The 23,519-nt window shown below is 34.3% G+C and overlaps 2 protein-coding genes across 2 annotated transcripts; one reads left to right on the forward strand and one right to left on the reverse strand.

The window, feature by feature from the left end:
- Positions 1–728: 728 nt before the first annotated feature.
- LOC131010857 (uncharacterized) lies at positions 729–10,215 on the reverse strand. The gene is made up of 2 exons (XM_057938540.1): positions 9,590–10,215; positions 729–741 (listed from the first exon to the last, which is right to left on the reverse strand). The coding sequence occupies exons 1-2, from the start codon at positions 10,213–10,215 to the stop codon at positions 729–731; spliced, it is 639 nt and encodes a 212-aa protein (XP_057794523.1).
- Positions 10,216–14,181: 3,966 nt separating this feature from the next.
- LOC130999484 (protein LONGIFOLIA 1-like) lies at positions 14,182–17,840 on the forward strand. Its single transcript, XM_057925026.1, has 4 exons — positions 14,182–14,605; positions 14,680–16,050; positions 16,144–16,309; positions 17,059–17,840. The coding sequence occupies exons 1-4, from the start codon at positions 14,465–14,467 to the stop codon at positions 17,622–17,624; spliced, it is 2,244 nt and encodes a 747-aa protein (XP_057781009.1). The 5' UTR covers positions 14,182–14,464; the 3' UTR covers positions 17,625–17,840.
- The last annotated feature ends 5,679 nt before the right edge of the window (positions 17,841–23,519 follow it).

The following is a 23,519-nucleotide window of genomic DNA, read 5'->3' on the forward strand; positions in this document are numbered from 1 at the left end:
GAGTGCCAAGAAGTAGGGCAAGTCAACAAGAAAGAAAAGGAAGCAACAGCACAATCAACCAAAACTCAGAAATGGTGATGTGAAATTTAATGTGTTTGCATATATGGCAATTTCAATAAGAAATGGTGATGAAGTGAGCAAACCCAACCTTGCATATTAATGTACCAGAAGTCCATCAAAATCGATTCAATGAATCTAGGAAGGACCCAAATAATGTCAGTTTTTTCCTTTTAATTTTACATATTGCTCGATATATTTTATTAGAATAATAGATAAAAAAAAATAACCTTTTTAGCTTCATATTGCTCTTCTATTATATGAATACAAGTTGAGCTAGCTCATAAGTTACGTTACCTAAGGTCTATTTAAGGAGAAAAGGAAAATGAAACTGACTCTTCTAATAGATTGATTCAATCAAGCATCTCGAACTTGAACTCAACAATACTAGGCTCATCAATATGTTTGCAAGCTTTATATAGTTTGACAATTTGCACATATACCTTAAATGAATTTTATTTTTACTTTCAATGAAACGAAAATGGATAATGGAGTACTACTTTCTTAAAAATAATTAATACCGAAATCACAAATATGCAAAACTACTTCTAAGTTTCTAACATCTCCTATTATTTATATGCACAAATATGAGTCTGCTTAAAAAAAAAGAAGAAGAAGAAGAAAACATGGAATTTCAAGACACAGCAAAATAAGTAATTAAAATAGAAAATCTAAAAGTTGCAGCTACATGCAGAGTGTCAGAGGAAATAGCAGGATTGAAAGTGGTCCAGAGAGAGAGAGAGAGAGGAATCAGAATCCTGAAACTTGTTGATGATTGATTCAGCATTCCCAAATCCATTTAAACCCAATCACCAATTTTTTGTAAATAAAAAAAGGGGGGATGGCAGAAAAGGGTTCCTTGAGCATGTGAAGAATGGGAAGAGAGTAAAATGCTTGAATTGAAGAGGGATACATCACAATTACCTTTGTACCCCTCTCATCACATTGCCAAATTTACTATATTGGACATGCTCTATTTGATTTGACCACACCACATGCACTCCTTCTCTTCATATGTGTTTTTATTTTTTCAATTTAGATTTTCAATTTTATTTGTGAAGGTCCTACCATCTCGAATCTATAAATTTGTAATCACATAAATCGAATCTATAAATTAGTACACTATAATAAAACAGTCTAATTAATTTAAAATTTGCATGCAAAAAAGTAGTTACCTTTCATAATTGATAAGTATAAGTATTAAATTTGCACTTTAAAGTGTTTTTCACGATTCGCCAAAAAGAAGCCATCGACCCATTGCTTAGTGGAGACACGACGTCGACACAGGGCGATGCTCCAGCGCGGGTGTGGCGCCGACGGCCCGGGTCGATCCGAGGCGATGGAGGCGCGTTGCAGATGCTCTAAGATTAAAGGGATCGTGGATTCGAGTCCCCAATGGCGAGGTTTTTTAATTTCTTATATTGTAAATTTATATATAAAAAAAAGAAACAATAATGTACGCTCGTTGTTTTGTTCTTTTTTTCAGGTGTGAATTGAAATTTTATTGAGAAAAAAGAAAAGAAAGAAAATCTAACAAGCCATTCGATCGAGCCTTAGATCAAAATCTTTCTGGCAAAAATTCAATGGAAAAAATATACCGATAAAGGAAAAAGAATATTCGTCTATTACAATAAAAACAAGAACAATAAAAACACAAGACAAAAGACAGAAAAATGTACGAGAAACTGCTAAGAACAATCCACTTGATAAAAGACAACAACCAATTAAAAGAACCAGACCGAGCCGGATCCAAAACCTAGTACAACAGGAAGTTGGGAAACTTCTAGCCCAGCCACTCCTAACCCCAACCTCCAAAATTGAAAGCCAAACATCAAAAAGATTAATGCAATCAATCCATGCAGAAGTCGTACAAGAAATCCACAACTCCCTTCGAAACCCATATAGTGAACCTGGCTGACCCGAAAGAAGCCGATCGAAGATGAGACGTGCAATCAGGGGCGGAGCCAGACTTCCGATTCAGGGGGGTCCAAAAAAAATTTTAAAAGAAAATTAATAATTAAATTAAAAAATAAAAATTAAATTAAAAATAAATTAATCAATAACACAATTATAATATTATTTAAATTACAAAAAACACATCTTAACAGATTTTCAAGCTCATATTCATTTTACGATGTATTTTGCAATAAAATTACTAAATATTGAATATTATATAGAGTGCAAATACAAGATACAATCTCTTTCTAATTTGGAGAAATTTTTAATTGAAATGGTACGAAACGATGTCGTTTAGGCCTCACAAAAATGTCATCGTCTTTACTAATCCATGTAAGCTCCAATTCAACGCTCTAGCGATCGAAAAAAATTGGGGGACGAAATTGCAAAACTTGAAAAAATAATGATTTAATTCGCCAAACTAAAAAGACATTAAAATTATAAATTCAAAATAGTCCGTGATTTTATTTTCCAAAATTCCATGAAACTTTGTAAGGCAAAGTAACTTTCAATATAAAATTCAAAAAATAAATCTCTAGAATCCAATCCAAACATGATATGTATAAATTAATTATATGTTTACTTATTCTAAATGTCTTAACTCGAAAGCTTACATATCAATTACATTATAAAATAGCTCAACAAGATAATGATGTTGATAAAATTATATATTTTTTATTTTTAATATAAAATTACGAAAATATCCTAGTATTTTTAAAAATCTCATGGGGGCCCAGTGACCCCCCTGCCCCACCCCTAGCTCCGCCAGTGCGTGCAATGTATGCTCATTAAACAAGATTGATTTTATCATGATCTAATTTGTCTCAAGTTTTTTTTTTTCTAAAAAAAAAAAGTTTAAATCACGTTTTAACTTCGCATTCATCGTTATAAAATAATATGTATAATATAAGTAACGGTACACTAATCATTAATGAGTTGGGATTTTTCATACTTTATCTTTGGGGATTTTCTATTTTAATTTTTAATACTGCAACTATATCGCCATAAAAGAAAGCTACTATGATTTCTTACGTAACTCACGTTTTTCAATGAGGAAATTAAAATAGTTGTTATAGATGGATAGAAAGGATGAGTTGGGAAATGATCAATTTGAGTAGTTATGGTTGTTTGCTTCTAATTAAGATAATCGAATGTAGGAAAGTATCCAAAGTCAATGTGGGTCTTAACCATTGTCGCACAATTTCGAGGAATTTTATAAATTAAACTGAGAGAACGTAAATATCCGTACCATTGAGTGTAAGAATTAAGCAAGGCTTTTAGAGTTTAGAATAACTCCAACGGTAACGTGATTAGAAAATTACAGAGCATGGCTTTTTTCCTCGTTTTTTCTTTGTTTCACTTTATTTTGCATGATCGTTTCTTTTTTATAAATCTTTTTAAGGATTAATAGGTTTTATGTCCCGAACTTTCAGCGTTTTCCATAAAATGTCTCGAACTTTTATTATCACCTAAAAAACCCGGAACTTTTAAATTTTTCTATAAAATGTCCCGCTATACAAATTCGATGACCAAAAGATGATAAAAAAATTTCGAACTTTCAGCGTTTTCCAACAATGGTGGTTTATAATATAGTTTTCCAACAATGACGGTCCATAAAATATTTCTTTCGACGAGATAATTCATCTTTTTGTCACCTAATTTTATATAACGGGACATTTTATGAAAAAACTGAAAGTTCGGGGTTTTTTAAGAGAAAATGAAAGTTCAGGACACAAAACATTATTAACCCTATTTTTAATATATTAAGTGTTTTAATTAACATTAATTTTAATATGTTAAATATAATATAAATATTTTACACGGTTCCGGTGATCGAGGTGGGTCGTGGGTCTTGCACCGCTTGTGGTCTTGCCTCTCGAAGTACAGGCATTTTCGGCTCGTTAGTTTGCGCCATGGTGTGTTCTCTTGGCCGGATTAAAGCATTAGTTGGAGATGGGGTGATGGTTAGTCTGAAGCTCTGTCTTTGCTTTGTCTTTCATTTGGCCCTAAGACATGTTGAGAGTTCCAGGTTGATGGTTAGTCCGAAGCTCAAGACTGATCTTCATGCGTTCTTTTTTCTTGTTGTTGTTTGTTCGTTTCTGGCTTTAGACAGACACTTTTTTTCTTGCTTAATATTTTTCCCATTAAATTTTCAGTAAGCAGGTTTTAACGAGGGCTGATCCTTCCACTTGTGCTTCCAAGGGTTTTTTAGGGCTCTCCTCATTTTCTCTTTTTTTTTGTTCGTTTAATAAAGCCTCAATTTAATTATAATATATATCTAATTATAAAGTTTTCATTCAACACAAAATCTCTTGTACACCTGGCTGTACCATACACCCAAATTGACCTGTATCCAGATCCTGACCCGTATGCTAATCCAAACTCGCATTATGACCCAAATCGTGTAAATGACACTATTCCGTTATACAAATGACACTGCTTATAATTGACATTATTCAATTATATAAATGACATTGTAACATTTTAAAATGTAGTGTCATTTTCAATCTTATAGTGTTATTTAAAATATTATAGTGTCATTTATAATTTTATAGTGTAATTACAGGAAGTGTCATTTATAGTTCTGAATATGTCAATTATACACAATGTCATCTACAATGTTATAGTGTCATTTATACGCAGTGTAATTTGTATAACAGAATAGTGTCAGTTACAAGCAGTGTCATTTGTATAATCGAATAGTGTCATTTACACGATTTGAGTCAGGATGTGGGTTTGGATCAGGATGTGAGTCAGAATTTGGGTACGGATCAATCCATGGGTATGGTACACCGGGATGTATCCAAGACCACTTCTTTATTCAATTATAAATCACAATTGTTCGGGATAAGTGAATACTTAGAGCATCCGCAATGGGCTTATTTGATAGCCTACTTGATAGTGGGGGACCACATTGAGTAAGTAGTGCTGCATTGGGGTTACTTGATTAATAGCCTACTTGATTTTTTTAGTTTTGATTTTTATGCTTTTCAATTAAATTAATTACTCAAATTTAAATAACACATTTTTCTAATAATTAAAAACTCCATTAAATTAAAATTCCTAAAAATTACATAAAAATAAAAACCACCTAAAAACATCATTAAAATTACATAAATAAAATCCTAGTCTAGACCACGACGCTTGAGCACTTCGGCGACCATGGAGGCTTGCAACGCCCTTTGTGCGTCCGACATGTGCGTCGTTTTTTTTTTTTTTTTTTTTTTTTTTTTTTTTTTAAATTCAGGCGCGTGCAAAGCGCGCACCAAATACGCCTCTCGCTTGAGTATACCCGAAGACTCGAGCAACCCTCGAGTAATCCCCCCGCAACGCCTTACTCGAGTGCAACGCTCTACTCGAGTAAGTGATCGAGTAGAGCGTTGCGGGTGCTCTTATATCTTCTGAATTTCTTTATTAATTTGTTTTTTTAATATGTTATGTTAAAGTATACTATAATTAATTATTAATTTGCATGTTCTAGAAATAAAGGTCATTTTTCAACTATTATAATTATTTTAATCGCATGCCTTTTTAGATTATGACAAAATTAATATTGTAAATTGGACATTTTAATAAATATATAGTGTAAATTAAAATATGCATATTTACATCTATAAAGGAAAGTTATTAAATATTAAAATGTGTATATTAGATTAGAGTATTTGATAATATTGTGGTATCCATGAATAGTCTGTTTATAGATGCATTGTTGAAGATTTTTTTTGGATTTTTAATGCAGTACTTAATTTAATGGTCGTAATAATTTGACAGGTAAGACCATGAAAATTAGACCCTGCTATTCGAGTTGCCCTTAATTGTCATATCTTCTAATCCATTATTAACATAAATTGAATCGGATGTGTATTGTGTTACATAATCAATTTCGCCAACTTTGAAATAGCTAGCATTTAAGATTAAAAAAAATATAACCTTTTTCAAAAAAATAAAATATAACCTTATTGATAACCTATTAACTAAAAAGTCAAAACGACCACAAAACTAAAATATAGTACCAATAGAGAAAAAAGTTGCAGGAAAATTGAAAAAAACCATATTGGTATTTTTGGTACACACAAGGTACAATACTAAAGTTAAGTATTAAATCAAAGACATTATGAAAAATAGAGATATCGTACGAAATTCAAAAGATATATTGATTGTACATATATACCTTAATGCATATACAATATTGAATGTTATTCATCCATATGTTGTCACTTGTCAGCTATTCATCCAATAACACTAGCTAGTATTATGGGGGCAAGGACAATATTTAGAGATGATATTGAATTCATTGAAGTACACCACTATAAATTCCAACACAATTATTCTAATATATATATATAACATAAATTAAAAAATTATTGGGACAGTAATTCAAACGCAGTGTCAGAGAAATATATATGGTGTTGAAGAAGGGTGGTATCAGCCACTGTTTGTTTCACAGAAAAAGCAAAAAATGTGTGATTTTATGAAAAACAGTTATCAGTTGAATCTATTCTGTATTTTACCTTGTTCAGTCTTGTCAGCATTTTGATTCCCCTACCCCCCCCCCCCCCCAAAAAAAAAGGGCTTAAACATTTTTTCCTACTAATTAATTAGGAGTGGGAAATCTTTTATTGGGTAAGATAATTATATAAAATTAAAAAGTTTTGAATTTTGTTCTTGAAACTGATTAATCCCTAGCACCATGCATATTTATTAATCCCTTACATATGAAATTATGTAAAAAAACAAAATTAATGTTGAAGAACTTTTTCTTTTTTTGGATACTTATAAATTACTTGTTGGAGCTTATTTTTTCAATCGATAAGTTATTTAAGCGCTTATTGTCAAATTCTTCTACAATTACTTATAAGCTCATAAACGATTTATAAGTTGTTACATACAAGCTCAGCCAAATACCCTCCAACCTCCAAATCTAAAAATCCTATCTATATTTTTTTAAGAGGCGTATGTGGCTATCTTAAATCTTTCGAAGAAATTTATGCTTCATTTGTTTCTATTTTCAATTTTTTTACTAAGCTAGTATAAGATAGTATTTGTTTTGTTATATTTCACTCATAATACCAATTTAACTTTGGGAGCTATGAAGCAATACAAACCATGCATACATTAATCTTTATAAATAAATATATATATATATATATATATTCATGGAAAGAAAAAAAAAGCATCATTAATATATAAAAAATTATATTATAATACTCTCTCTGTCCCGTGAAGCTTGATCAGTATTCCTTTTCAGATTGTTCCACGAATTTGATCACTTTCCTTATATGGCAAAAGTTTTTCCTTTTATTCATCTTTTTCACTTTCTACACTTAACACACTAAGTACTACCTCTTTAAAACTCGTGCCAAAAAAAGTGATCAAGTTTCGCGGGATTGAGGGAGTGTTATCTTTCATTCATAGAGAATAGCTATAAAAACTCATGATATAGATTTAATAGTATAATAATTATGGTTGAGTGTATTATTAATGGAGAAAAAATTCATGTTAATTGTAATGTTAGTAATTATCAATTGATTATATCGTAAGAAAATAAATAAATTCACATTTATCTTAGTGGATAATGGAGTTTAGGTTAAATAGAAGTGATGGACCATATATAAATAAATTGATATATTAAATATAATATCTATTGATAGAACTGTAAACGAATTAAATTGAATATTAGTATATTTGAGCTCGGTTCATTTAATAATTGAGTGTACGAGCTCGGCTTGAGCTTGGCTCGAGCTTATGACTCATTAAAGCTCGGCTCGTCACTCAATTACCGAGCTCAAGCTCGGCCGGTATACTACTCGATAATGTAATATTCGAGCCTAAACTCGAGTTTGCCTCGTCAGATATATATTCGTATAAATGATGTCCAAGCTTGAGCTTGTTAAAAACTAGTGAAAAGCTTGAAAAGTATTCAAAATGTGTTATTGGTCTTAATCAACATGTTACTCGAGCTCGATCATTTAAGACTTATGCACTGACTTAATTACATGCCTCACAAATATTTTCACGAACAAACGAATCTGAACATGTTCGTGAATTCAACTAGTCGAGCACTATAAGGCTCGAGCTCGATTCCAAAAATCAATCGAGCTCAAGATCGGGTTCAAGCTCGGTTCATTTGCTATCAAATTGAGCTCCAACCTTTTTTTTAGGCTTAGCATCGAATAGCTCGTGAGTAGCTATTTTTGTTTATAGCAATATCTATTGATTTGTTTTGAGATAATATCTATAAATGAAATATGTATATTTTTTGTGAACATTTCAAAAAAAAAATTATGACCATTTTGTAGATGAGGAGAATATAAATAAGCATTATCATCAAAATACATTATTCACAAATAAAAAAGTGTATATTTCTATATAAGAAACAGTATTTTTATGTATTCACGGTTGTAATTCTATTTTTAATATATAATTATATATTAAACATAGTAGTGTTTCTATAGTTTTTACATGATATAAGGCCAAGATCTTGTAAAAACTACCCCTCCACGTGATCATATATATACACAATAGAAGGAGGGAAAACATGCTACTAAAATTAATAAATCTAGCCTAACATATACATTTACGAAATCATAATTTGAAGGTGTTTGGCTAAACCTATTTTAAAGAGCTTATAAGTTCTTGAAGTTTATAAGATGTTTCAAGAGCTTATAAGATGTAGTTTCTTAGAGTGTTTGAGTAATTGAGCTTATAAGTTAGAGAGAGAATTTTTAGTTTGTGAGACTGTGAGAGAAAATCTTTGTTAGAGAGAGAAGCTTAGAGAAAAATAAAATTAGAATGACATATGATGAAAATAAAAAATTATAGTTGATCATTTTTGTAAAATGAGAGTTGCTTATAAGAAAATGAGAAAATAAGTTGGGATAGAAGAATTTATTTTTTGGGGAGCTTATAAGCTATTTAATTAGGAGCTTATTTTGCCAAACACTTTGAAAGCCTACATGATAGCCTACTTTATGAGAGGGGGACCACATGGTGTAAAGATGCTGCATTGGAGTTATATGATAGCTTACATGATAGTTTTAGTTTTGATTTTTATGCTTTTTACTTAAATTTAACTGCTCAAATTTAAATAACACATTTTACTAATAATTAAAATTTCATTAAAATAAAAAACCTAAAAATTACATTTAAAAAAATTAAAAACATAATTTAAATTACATAAATTAAAATCCTAGTCTAGATAAGTCCACGACGCTTGAGCATTTCTTGGATCATGTGCTCGTGGGCCATCCTTTGTGCATCGCTCATATGCGTCGTATCCAGACTGAGGAGTTGCATATCGAGCTCCATCTCCTTGAGCTCGTTCTTTTAGGCATACTCGGCGGTGATTTTTTTCAAGTTGTGGTCGGACCGCTCCAATGCCTCTTTGTACTCCGATGATTGCTCGGAGCTTGCCGCCTACCCCTTCCCCTTCCCCTTCGCTTTCGCCGCCCTCGCCGCCGCCTTGTTCCCAATCGGCCGGGCAGACGAGATCTCCTCGCCCGACGCCGAGGTGGTGAAGGCTCCCTCCTCTGTAGTCTTTGTCCTCTTGGAGGAATGCACGTCTCCCTCGAGGTACATCGACTTGAACTTGTGATTGTTCCGGAGAATTTTCCACGCATTCCAATAGTTGAAGGAGGCGTTATTTGCGCTCCGACTTTTGAAAAGAGTTTGGGCCTTGTCCCGGAGCATATCGTCAGAATGGCCGGACGGCCACCGGCTGCGCGTCTCCACCCAAATACTCTCCCACAGCCGCACCTCTTGGGCCACTCGGGTCCAGTGCCCTTGAATCTGGCGGTGCTTGAGGTTGGCGCCGATGATGGGGTTGACACGGGCGACAATCCTCTTCCAGTAATCGTACCCCTTTTGATTTGTCCCACGGATGGTGTCGTTTGTCTCCTCCATCCAAATTTGGACGATGATGTCCGTCTCCTCAGGGATGTAGGTATGACGGACAGTCTTTCCCCCGTCATCCTCCGCCCCCTCCTCCGCCACCGGCGCTTGCCTGTCATGCCGGATCTTGTGGGCGACTTCTTTCATTCGGCTGCCTTTCTTCAGTTTGGCGGCACTATGGGCTGCCGAAGGCATCTCCTCGCCGGATGGAGGAGCATCCCCCAAGTTACATCCCGACAAATCGGGATGATATTCATCGGATAGATCGGGACACCAATTTAGGTCATAGTAAGCTGGGTTGTGTGGATCCATGGAAGGTGTAGAGAGATGATGAAAAAAGAAGTGAGGAAGATGAAGAAAATGGTGGAAGAAAGAAAGTGAGGAAGAAGAAGAAGAAAAAGAGAAGAAAAAGAAGAGGAAAAAGAAAAAAAAAAAACAGTCAACAAAACACGCAAAATGAGGCAGTCAAATTCGAATTTCCCATTTTTTTAAAATGGCGCGTGTTTTACACGCGCCAATATTAACGATCGAAGAGGGCTACACGTTAGAACGTGTAGCCCTCGTGTAACAGTGGGCTGCATCGGTTACACGATAGCAGCCTTACACGAGTAAGCCGTTATCGTGTAACCGATGCGGATGCTCTAAACAACTTATAATCTGTTTTAAAGAACTTATAAGCTTAGCCAACTACCCTCTTTAAATAGACCAATGTATAATTATACAAAATAATAAGTGCGTGACAACGTGCACACGAGCTCGGTCTGGGTTAGAGTGTAGCCAGTGCGTGATTTCGTCATTTTGGAGAGAGAAGGAATGTCCGCAACATCATCGTCTTGAACAAAATGAGTTTCGTTCAAGTTGATGCCTTCAAGACCCGTATTGAAGGTGTTCGAGCCATGAGAGAATGGCGAGAACCCCATCACGGAAGAAGTTGTTGTAATTATTATTGTAAATAAAAGTAATTATTATTATAATAAAAAGTAATTATTATTATGAAGAAATGTAATGTTTAATTAAAAGTAAATATTCCTATTAGGATTCGTGATTTAGTATTCAGGGTCTAGTATTCAGGTTTTTAGGGTTTAGTGTTCATGGTTTAGAATTTAGTTTAATTTTCAGGGTTTAGAGTTTAGAAAATACAATACTTCCTCCGTCCCAAATGAAATGTCCTCCTTCTTTTGGGCACGGTTATTAAGGATGCATAATCTGCCTAATCTAGTAGAATATTAAGGAAATTTCAGTTTCTACTAGATTAGGCAGCATATAAGATTCAATGACATATTATGCATCATTTCAGTTTCTACTAGATTAGGCAGATTATGCATCCTTAATAACCGTGCCCAAAAGAAGGAGGACATTTCCTTTGGGACGGAGGGAGTACTTTATATTGAATGAAAGGTAAATATTATATTAACATAAGTATACATTTGTGCTAACAAATCTATATTTTATACACATTAAAAGTAAATATTCCTAATTTCCTATTAGAGTTGAAGATTTAGTGTTTAGGGTTTAGAAAATTTAATATATTATATTGAATGAAGGTAAATACTTATATTAACATAAGTCTATATATTTGTACTAACAAATGTATATTTAGTACTTATTAAATAACGTAGAAATAAATACAATACATAAAAAATAATCAAATAATTATTCATGTAATTATTTTTGTAAGAAAAAGTAACTATTGAAATGATGAAAAGTAATGCTTCAAAAACATTACTTTTTTGTATGTCAATAATTACTTTTTGTCATAATAATAATTACTTAGAATAATATTAAAATAAATAAAATACAAATAAAATAGAATAGAATAACATTGTAAAAAAGCAGAAAAAAAAAACACAAGAAAATAGACTGGTAGAAAAAAGAGGGAAAAAAAATAGAAAAAAGAACCGTAAAAACATAAAACAAAAAGAAAATGCTAAGTGGGTTTCGAACCCTAAAACTCTCTGGGAAAAGAAACAAGGACACGACTCCAACCATTGCAACAAACACCAATATTACGTGTTTTTGTAAAAGCTTTAATATATAGTACTCCCTTCGTCCCAAACGAAATGTCCTATTTCTTTTCGGCACGAAGATTAGAAATGTGTATAAAGTAGATAAAGTGAGTTGATGGAAATTATTTAAATATTAAGTATAGAGAGAGATTGTATTGCCAAAAAAGGAAACATGACATTTCGTTTGGGACAACCCAAAAAGGAAAACAGGACATTTCGTTTGGGACGGAGGGAGTATTAACGAGTGCGGGTCAGGGCCAGACCCATCGCATCCTATGCGACCGTCGCACAAGAGACCAGCCTCTAAATAGAGGGATAATATAATGAGGTATAAATCACTTAAAATATGAATCAAACTTAATATCTTGTTTGGTTTGAAGGATAATATATTTATCCATTTAAAGTGGTATAAAATTATACCATCATTTCTTAAAATTATTCCTTTCCCAAAGGATAAAGAACTGCCCGAAAATTATACAATATGTCTGAATTTTTCATACATAAAAGTAAACGAGGTATAAGATGATAATTGTAGTTTATCTCTTCCTTATACCTCAAAGCAAACACACCCAAAATATCAAAAATAACTTCAAATGTAAACTCCGAGACTATTAAATTATTTTTTATATTCCCCAATAAAAACATATTACTACTTTAATACAAAAAAGAATATGATTTCTTTGAAACGAAAAATCTTTCAATATTACCACTAGGGACTTTGAACCCAAAATTTCAAGCCTACATAAGAATAATTGCTACGAATTTGACTTTCTCGTCACACAATTTTTAAATTTAAGTATATTTATCATTAAAAAAAAGAATGTATTGCTATGGAACTCTAGAAATAAAATGGTGAAAGACATATTCATTTTTTTTAGAGTGAAGATATGCTATTATTAATCCAAATTGGAAAGAGCAATATTCGAAAGCCAAGTAGGGAAACCCGACTTTCAAATCATTACATCAGGTAAAGATAATGTATAGCTAGCCAATTCATGAGCAACTGTATTAGCTTCACGACGAGCATGAGAAATTCCAACACAACCGTATCACGAGCATGGATGAAAACCTCATACAAATCATCGCACAACGAGTCGGAACCATGGTAAGTATCATGAAGCAAATGGATTGCCAAGAGAGAATCCGAAAAAAGAACCATAGGACCCAAATCATGCTCGAAACAGAAACTCACCGCAATGAGCATAGCATGTAGCTCATCAAGAAGAACCGTTTCCATATAACCAATCGGCCGATCATACATTAATTTTTCATATTATATCTTGTAGTATTTCGTTGAATCAATACAAACCTTATAGTATAAATATGCGACAACCCAACAATATACTCCAGCACACTACACTACTCTAATTAGGGACGGAGCCAGGAATTAAGTTCGGGGGGCTGAAATTGTACCGTCCCCGATAAATTTTTTTTGGGCATTCTGTATATTTAAGGTATTTTTTTATTAAAATACGAGCATAATACTAATAATAACGAACAATATTTTCATAGATTATATAGTTTTAATATATCACAATACTTTTTTTGGACATTCCATATATTTAAGACATTTTTTATTAAAAGGCAAGCATAATAATAATAATAACAAACAACATGTTCATAGATTATATATTTTCTATATATTACAAATTAGTTTCAATACATTATAAATTTTTTTAGCATTCCATACATATTAGGCATTTTTTATTATATAGTTTTAAATAACAGTATAATAATAATAATAACAAATAATATTTCATAGATTATATAGTTTTAAATAACAGAATTATCCTTAAATTAAGTATATATGAGAGAATATAATAACCAAATACTCTTTTATAAAACAAAATTATTTTATAATAGGTATAAACATATATCTATATATATTTTAAAATTTAAAAAAAACTCAAAATTTGGGAGGGGGCTCTAGCCCCCCCCCCCGGCTCCGTCCCTGACTCTAATGACAATGAAAATAGAATACTAGAATCATACAAGAGTGTAACAGAAAAATATACAGTACTAAATATTTGTGTTAATAGGCAAAAATGCCATTTTCTTATAAACATTTTGTACCTAGTTAGATTCAACTTTATAGAATACTAAGTAATAAATAAAGAAGAAAAAAAAAAGGTAAAATTAGAAATGAGTTTGTTGTAAATGTGGAAACTCAAGAGCACAAGAAACTGCCACGTGGAAGGGGATAGAGTAGCACAGGTGCAGCCGATTCTGCACTCTGCAAAACGCATCGCGAGAAATAAATAAAAAGCAGTCAAGATTTATGAAACCACAGCCCTCTCATCATCAACAGTTAAAAGCCCATTGGCTACTGTTGCACTAATTACAAAGCTCACCCGCTCGTCACTCTAACCAAACCCTACTCCTCCTACTTTCACTCCTCGCTTTAAACAGAGAAGAGAAGAGAGAGAGTCAGCAGCAGACTCAGCACAAGATAAATGCACATCTCTAGAGAGAGAGAGACTAAATCCCAAATGTGACGTTAATTTCAGTGTGTAGTCTGTGCTGTGTGTGTGAGTGAGTGACGCCAGCAGTTGGAAATGACGAAAGAGAAGAATCTTGAGAAGCACATTCAGAAGCAAATGGGTTGTATGACCGGATTCCTCCAAATCTTCGATCGCCACCACATTTTGACCGGAAAACGCCTCCATGCCGCCCGCCGCCTCCCTCCCTTATCGCCGGTATCTTAACATTCTCTCCTCAAACCATTTTTCTCTCAATTTTTATGCACTAATAAATTATCCTCCTTATTAAGCTCGTTGACACGACGTCGGAATCGGCCAAATCAGTCCCGCCATCGCCCGCGGCGTCGAGTGATTTGGGGAAGCAGACTCCGCCGCCCGAGCTGCCGCCTAAATCCCCGCTGCCGCTGCCCATATTCGAATTGAAAGACGGCGCCAGATCGTCGTGGAAGTTTGGCAAGGAAGCGCCGCGGCTATCGCTCGACAGCCGCGCCACAACCGACGCCAAGGGCGGTCTCCACCCCAAGGAAATCAGAACCGCCGCCTCCATTTTATCCGGCGACATTGCTGCAGCTGATGCGACTGATGGCAGCCAGCAGCACCGCTCTCCGAGCGTCATTGCCAGGCTAATGGGGCTGGACCAATTGCCGAATTCCACCGATTCTCAGCCGGAAAATCAGCCGGAGCTCCGGCGATCCGCTTCCGAATCCAGGGTTTCCAAAGATCTGTTCCAATCGCGATTGATGTCTGATTGCACCAGTTTGTATCCCAAGCCTCCTGCGCAATCGCATTCACCTCATCTCAACAACGCCACGATCAGTCCACATTACACAGATCCAAGGAAACAATCTTTCAAAAAAGGCGTGAACGCCGACGTCTCCGCAGGATTAAGCAGAGGCGGCCCTAATTCGATGTCGCCATGGCGAGCTCCGCAGCCGCGCAAAAGCTTCTTCGACTTCGGCGATGTCTTCCCGGAGCCGAAGCAGAACATATCAATCTACGGCGAGATTGAGAAGCGACTCAGAATGCGAGGAATCGACGAGCCATCCAAGGATTTAGAGACATTGAAACAAATCCTCGAAGCTCTGCAGCTCAAGGGGCTTCTACATTCGAAACCGCCACCGCCGCCACAGCAGCAGAACCAAGTCCACCACCGGAACTTCGTCTACGACGAGTCATCGATCGTTCTCATGAAACCCACGCGATCATTGCCTTCCAAACCAACCAACCGTAGCTTCGGAACCGACTATTCACAATCCAATGGTCGGAAACAAGTCCGCCGGAATTACAGCCTGACCGGCGAAACCTCGCCGTCTCCTAGTCCCCGGCGGGAACGTAACGTACGTAGCCCGACCCGTTCAGGCCGTAGCGGGAGCCCGATTTCCCGGAGCGTTGAGGGCAATGTGAATGCGAGCCGGTCAAACTCTCCGGCTAAATCGAAGCAGTCGTTGACTCAGATGAGAGTGAACGAGTCAGCCGAAAACCGTCGATCTGCTCCGGTCCGCTCGCCGAAGATTAACGGAAACGGACCGGACCGGTCGTACCGGTTCAAGAAACCATCGGTCGTGATCAACCAGAAGGAGAAGATCGTGACCGTTGTTGCCACGGAGGATGATTATTCATCCGTTTCAGAGAGCACCGTGGCAACATCAACTGATACAGAGGTATATATTTAATTATATATCCATAATATAAGAAAAAGGGTTGTAAAAATTTATGAATTTATAGTACTAATAAATGGTAAAATTTGAACGCAGGGAAAGAGTTTATTGGAGAGGTGTGATAAGCTGCTTCACAGCATAGCGGAGTTTGCTGCAACCGACATGCAACCGAGTCCGGTATCGGTTCTTGACTCGTCCTTCTATAAGGATGAGTCGTTGACGCCGTCGCCCGTTACGACTAAACGGAATATTGATTTCAAAGGTAAATGATAAATATTCCCTTTTTTATATATTCTTTAAGAGTGTCAACATCATCGCCTACCCAATCTATTTATTTTTATGTCAGCATCGGCGTAAATGAATTTGCAAAAAATATGAGCATCTTGTTTGACCTAGAGTATTTTGTAGTTGGGGTCATAATTTCTGCAACGAAAATATTTTAATGAGGCGTGGGCCGTTGGGGTTTAAATGTAGAAGAAGGGTGTTTTGGAGGGGGTGAGTCACATGTAGAGGGGCCCACCACCCGCGTCCATGCCATCGTTTCATGTGGTTGCAATTGCAATAGATTATGAATTGAGCTTTGATTAATCAACAACTGATGGTATAAGGAGATTAAAAAGAAAGTTAGATGGTGGATCAAACATGATGCCAAAGAATATGTATGAAGTCACGGATTTTAGGTACAAAATGTAGTGGTGGAGAGAAACATCCAAGCGCCGAGTATGTGATGAAACTTGTTGTTCATGTTTGGTGAAAGTGAGACCAAATCTCATCTCAAAGTGTGATTGCAGAAGTGACCACAATTACCTTTCAATGTTTATGTGGTCCTTTGCTTTAGAGATTGTCTGCTTACTTTATCATACAATTCCTATCACAGCATTTAAGGTTGGTTTGGATTTTGTGTTGAAAACGATGGTACTTGCTACTTCTTCAATGCCTTCCAATTTCTAGTGAAATCAAGAATCACAAAATGTGTAATCATTTCTGAGTTTGGATATCATGTAAATACAGATCAATATGGAGAGTGGGAGGAAGAAATCTGGAGCCCCATCGTTTCCCCTGTCCGGTCCAAATGCTTGGATGATGACTGCGATTTCGTGTACGTCTCAGATATCCTAAGGGCATCACATTATCTCCCGGAGGAGTCGGATGTTTTTCTTTTACTAGAGAAGCAACAACATATCAAAGGGAGCGATAGTTCTAAGGTGTCGAGGCTCAAGCGGAAGCTGATCTTTGACACCATCAGTGAAATCCTTGACAGGGAGGCGTGGCTGCCTCCTTGGAAGGTGGTGGCCCATCACGACAGCGCCATAGCCCTTGACAAGGTCTGGTCCGAGTTTCAAAGGATTCGAGAATGCGACACTGCTGAGGATTTGTTTGAGACCATTTGTAGAGTCCTCAAGAAAGACCTAGCAGGGGACGCTGCCACAGGGTGGGGGGATTGCCCGGTGGAGGTGTCGGAGGTCGTTCTTGACATCGAACGCTTGGTGTTCAAGGATATGGTATCTGAGATCATCGGGGATCTATCGCCACCTTCATCATCATCCATGATGCTTAGGAGGAAGCTGGTTTTCTGAGGAAAAGAATGAAGGAAAATTCTCTGTTTCACGTGGGAAGTACTGATATTTCATGTGCAAGTGCATTGTTGTGTGTTACTTTTCCTCTCTTTTTTTTATCATTGGAAATGCTGATTTATTCTGAAAACAATTCTAACGGTTACTTTTTCACTTTTTGCTAGATTATTGTAAACAAAAAAATCGAAATAATAGTTGTAAAAAAATGCCAAAAATCAAGATTCCGAGGTACTCTGCCTATCTTTGGCTGTGGGTTGGCATGTGCTTGTAGAGTTGTTATATTTGAGACAAAGGAAACGTGGGTGTAAAGGGCAAAAAGGCGTGGCCTTTTTGGGACAATAACCATTGTTTAATGTGTTAGAATTTAAGATTTTTGAGTGTACTTAGTTTTTCTTATCAATAAATCTATGCAGCCACATTGTGGCCACCCACACACTAATATAATAAGGATAATTTTGATTTATTTAATTTATTTTTTTAAATAAAAATAGGATTTAGTTATTTTATTATATTCTCTATATTGTACTTATTTTTTTAATTTTTTTTTTTGCATTTTTTATTTTTAATTTATTTTTTAATAAAAATAAAAAAGTTACCAAAAAATTGCAAAAAAAATACTATAATGTAGAGAATATGATAAAATGACTAAATCTTATTTTTATTTTAAAAAATATGTTAAATAAATTAAATTATTTTCTACTTAAGTAAATTGTGGGCAGCCACAATGTGGCTGTTTAGCATTACTCCTTTCTTATTAAGTGTATGCTGTTCCTACTTCCTACTGTCAAAAGATGAATATCAAGGAAGTAGATGAATTTACTCCTCTTACCTGTAATTATTGCCGAAGCAAATCTACAAGTAGTATTAGAAAAGTAAATAGGGGTGAATTTGATAGTTTAACATCAAAATTTCGGTCCCAAATGGAACATTCAAGCCGTGCCAAGTAGGGATGGCAATCGGGTACGACGGGTACGGATAGTGACTATTCATGCCTATACCCACGAATTAAATGGATAGTGATTTTTAACGACGAAACTATCATGAATATCAAATGGTATTCAAACCGGCGGGTATTCGTCACCCGCTATTCGCCAGATACCTACTATTCGTCGGATACCCGCCACCTACTAATCGTCGGATACTCACGAAACAAAATTTAAATATAAATTTACAACAAATTTAATAGAAAAAAAAATCAACACAAATAACATAGTTCAAATTCATATGTTGAAATCCGCAAAGAAGAATGTTTAAATTCAAATTCATCAACTAAAATATAAAATCCAACAAAATTCTATAATTGCTCAACAAAATTCAAATTTAAATTAGACTATTAGAATTTGGGCCTTAGTTCAATTTATGCTTGGGCCTATTTTAAGATATAATATGCTAGCCCATAATGTCAAAATATATATTCAAAGCCCATATTTTATGAAATTTTTTGTGGATATTTGACGGGTAATTCACGGATAATTGACGAGTATTTTTCGCGGGTAAACGGGTTTCACGGGTATGGATAGTAAGTATCCAAACTCATACCCACGAACTAAATGGATAGTGAATTGCAACCACGAAACTATCCGTGGATATCAAATAGTATCCAAACCCACCCTAATAGGTTCGGGTTTTCGCGGATATCCGTTACCCATGGGATAGATTGACATCCCTAGTGCCAAGTCACTCCTGTATGTGAATATCCAGATTTAGGGATAAAATTTCAACGCTCTCCTTAGAAAAAATAAAATAAAATCGAAACATAGCATTTATTTGAGATTTTTGTTTTCTTTTTTTTTTTTGATGAAATTTTTAAATAAATAATACAAACCATTCACACACCCCACCTATGGTGGTAATAGTGGCCGAGAGTACTCGAACCTGTGACCTCTTGGACAACAGGCAACCACCCCATCCACTAGGCCATCCCAAGGGGACAGATTTTTGTTTTCTTAGTATGATAGGTGTGTGTTGATGATTGAATTTGATTGGGGTGTGGCTATGAAAGTGGATAGTGATGATCATGTGGGAATGTACACTTCGCCAGGTCTATTTTTGCAGGCCTTTGAACCTACTCAAACAAGGTGTGGTCTCTTTTGACTAATTTCTTATGCTACTATTATTCTGACTAGCATGGGGTAATTTTATGGCAAAATATACTGTTATATCCCAAATTACTACTATCGTATTTTTAGAAATATTTTATTTTTATATATATAAAGAATACACTACTTAGGTAAGATTTATACAGGTATAAAATTGATAATCGACAAAAGCAGCCGATAATGATTCCATCAATGAACGCACATGGCAAAGAAGATATAATGTGAAGAAACGATGTAAATAAAATGTTCAACTCGTCGTGTATATACATATATATATATATGCTAGTATATCATTATATCTTTTTTATGTAGTTTTAAGGCATATATAAATATAATACTATTTTATTTTGAATTAATAATAACTTTGGATAACTTTGTTCATGTGTATAATACATAAACTACATATAACATATAAACGGAGTTGATTTCAAGTATACCTTCGAGCCTAGATTGTGAGAGGCTCCCTCATCATTGGGAATAAAATACAATAGTGTAATAGTACTCCTTCTATCTCATAACAATTTATTGATTTTTTTTAATCATCCCAATTAAGTTGATCGATTTTATTCCATAACTCTATTAACTTTATTATCAAATATAATTTAAATATTGCAAACACAAATTACTTAATTCTCGTGCCGAAAAAAAAAATGATCAAGTTAAATGGGAGAGAAAGAGAGAGGGTGTAAATGGGTGCGGAAATAATTGTGAGTGGTGTAATAATATGGGTGTTCATATCCCTAGACTACGTGCTAGTATAGCAGGGCTAGTGATATAGATATTGATTATCTCTAGATGCCCTCCATGATTGATATATGGCAATTCAAAAACAGAAATGGATCCTACACATCATGCGCAGCTAACACCCCATGTGAATATGGGGAATACAATCATTCATTGTAAATTTGATTTTGCAACACAAATATTTGTAAATTCTTTTTAATTAAAGCACATCTGAGTAAAGATGTGGGGAATCAAAACTTCATGTCTCACATTGAAGATGCACTATTCATATGCACACACAACCGCAGACCATAATGAAATTTCTAGTTGGAAGAGTGTAAAAGATGGTACTTAGTTGGTGGAGTCGTTGAGCACGTGACTAAAATATTTGAATTTTAAGATGAATTAAGCTCATTGTACAATATTTGTTTAGTGTAATGTATCTTTTATGCATGTAGTTCATAAACTACGGTACATCCATGACTCTATTTGCAATAATAATAATAATAAAAAAATTATTCCAAAGTCGGATATCAGGATATGAATATTAATCTCTCATATGCCGACTCAAAAAAAATCTAGGAAGACGGACATGAATATTTATTGTATTCGTCTCATTTGTATCTATTAATCATTCATTTCTGTAATAATAAAAAAATGTTAAAACTAAAAGTGTATTTATGTGAGAAGATGGGAACAGATTGGTTCACATACTTCCTTTTTTTCAAGTGGGCTCCAATAATTTTATTAAGGCCTTTATGTCCCACCACTTATTTTTCGAATGGCCCGTCTCATTATCCTCCTCTCCCAAACAATAGGTACTTATTTTTTCTTCCAAACTTCATCATATTATTATTATTAATTAATAATAATAAAATTATTAATTATATTAATATATGTATAAATTTATGTATATGTAATTATTTTGCTTCAATTGTTTTTATGTAAGTTGACCAATATGATAAAATATTATTATGATGTTTAAAATATATTTTTTATAAATACATATAAAATGTATACCTATGTATTATTTGAATGAATTTAGAGGAAATACACGTCCACACATACCTGTAGATATATGAATATTTATTAATTTTTTATGTAGTAAACTTTGAAATATATTACATTTCCATTTGTTCTTCTTGCAATTAAATAATTATTATTTTCTTAAAGTATTTAACTATTAAGAAATTTGAATTTAATCCCCATTTTTATTTACATTAGTTCTATATTATTTTTCAAGTTAAAAACTAGTATATATAGATTCAATATATTATTACAATTAAATAATATTTTAACAGTTAAATCAATACCACAATATTAATTTTTTTGTTACAACTGATAAATTATGAAGCCGTTTATATTTATATAGTATAATAAAATTTTAAAAAGTATAAAATATTTTCTATGCAATGTACGAAGGGAAAATCTAGTTCTAATTAAATAACACGAAGTATATTTTTTTCTCTCTCGCCACAACACAAAGGAGCACGAAGGGATGAAGCAAGCAAAAGAAAGAGGAAAAATGTTAGAATAACATCATTAAAATGTTCTCTTTTATACACAAAAAGGCTAATTATTCTATTTAAGACAGTTAAAGACTTAAAGTTAGACCACCATTTAAACAAACTGCAGATGTGTGTGTGTGTTTATGGAATTTGCCGTATCATGTGATTGTGTATATAGTATTTTATGCGTGTAATTGATTCCAAACATCAAATTGGAGCAGCCCAATGGGCCAGTTTGGGGTACCCGAAAAATAGGATTGGGCTAAGAAAATAGAAGCTCAAAAGTAATTGGGCCTAAAAAGCCCATCCACGTGGCCCACCGAACCACTCAGATTTCAAGCTAGAAACTGCAGACGAATTTTAGTGTTTAGATATGAGTTATATTTGATTTGAAGCAAAGAAACAGAGGCAAAGCAGATTGATAATTGAGCAGCACATGCTAGCCACCCATCTCAATCCATCAAACTTCGAAAGAAAACAATTAGTTTTGTTGTAAATTATTAACGATCTCCTTAACTCATGCAAATCTATAAATACATGCAAATTTAGACTGTGCTTCTAAAGTGCGAAAATTCAAGTAAGAGTGTGAAGAGAGAATACACACAATAAAACACACCAAAACAATTGGCCAAAATGCCCATTTATAGCCAGAAAAACTGCCTAGCTAATTCCTTCTATATATATATATATATATGCAGCTTTTTTTTTGAGGCATAAGTTTAATAACAAGAAGATTGAAAATCCAAAACGACGACGTACATTTATTTTGGTGCGCTACTTTTCCATCGAAAATCATCTAACAATTTACAAGATAAAAGAAAATTAGAATATTGGGCGAGTTAGGCCATGCGCGATGTCTGATGTTAGGCCTTGCCCCTTGGATTGCTACTACCTCATCAAATTTGCTTGCTTGTTCCAAACAAACATACTTGTCATTCTCTATTTTTATGGCATTTTCTACTTTGACATTCTCACATAAAGAACCAAAAATATGTTCATACTTGCCGGGCAGAGCAATATGGCCGGAGAATGCCGTATTGCCTTGCCAAGGTATATGGCATTCGCCGATCATATTGCTCTGACCGGCTAGTATGACTACATCTTTTGTGCTCTAGAGAGCCAAAATGGAAGAAGTCATAATAAGTAATAGAGAATGGCAAGCATGTATGTTTGGAATGGTGGAAAGGGTTGCACAAGTTCCTTATTTATAGAAAATGGGGCGACCTAACTCAATTAATTTGTATCCACCAATAATTTTTAAAACGTGACATCTACCTACCTCACCCTATTCAATCAGCCACCCTAATATTACTATCTCGTCCATTATTTTTTCTTTTGAATTAAGGGGACGAATGTTAATAGTATTAGTAAATATATATAAATATCTTAATTATGTGATGTCGAAGTAGCATTATCATGTACAAAAATGCCACATAAAATATAAGATCTCATAATGTATTGTGTATGATCACACATTAAATTATATTATTGTCCTATAATTTTGAAACATTATAACTTATAACCGGACCAAGGGAGTTAACTTACCAAAAGCAATACATTTTTTTGTT

Source organism: Salvia miltiorrhiza, chromosome 1 (assembly GCF_028751815.1).
Source record: "Salvia miltiorrhiza cultivar Shanhuang (shh) chromosome 1, IMPLAD_Smil_shh, whole genome shotgun sequence".
NCBI classification, from domain to species: Eukaryota; Viridiplantae; Streptophyta; class Magnoliopsida; order Lamiales; family Lamiaceae; genus Salvia; species Salvia miltiorrhiza.

Excerpts from the sequence above, each read along its gene's own strand:
- LOC131010857 (XM_057938540.1), bottom strand. The coding sequence starts at position 10,215 with ATGGATCCACACAACCCAGCTTACTATGACCTAAATTGGTGTCCCGAT.
- LOC130999484 (XM_057925026.1), top strand. The coding sequence starts at position 14,465 with ATGACGAAAGAGAAGAATCTTGAGAAGCACATTCAGAAGCAAATGGGT. Across the intron at positions 16,051-16,143 it reads CAACATCAACTGATACAGAG|GGAAAGAGTTTATTGGAGAG; the intron begins GTATATATTTAA and ends ATTTGAACGCAG. Across the intron at positions 16,310-17,058 it reads ACGGAATATTGATTTCAAAG|ATCAATATGGAGAGTGGGAG; the intron begins GTAAATGATAAA and ends ATGTAAATACAG.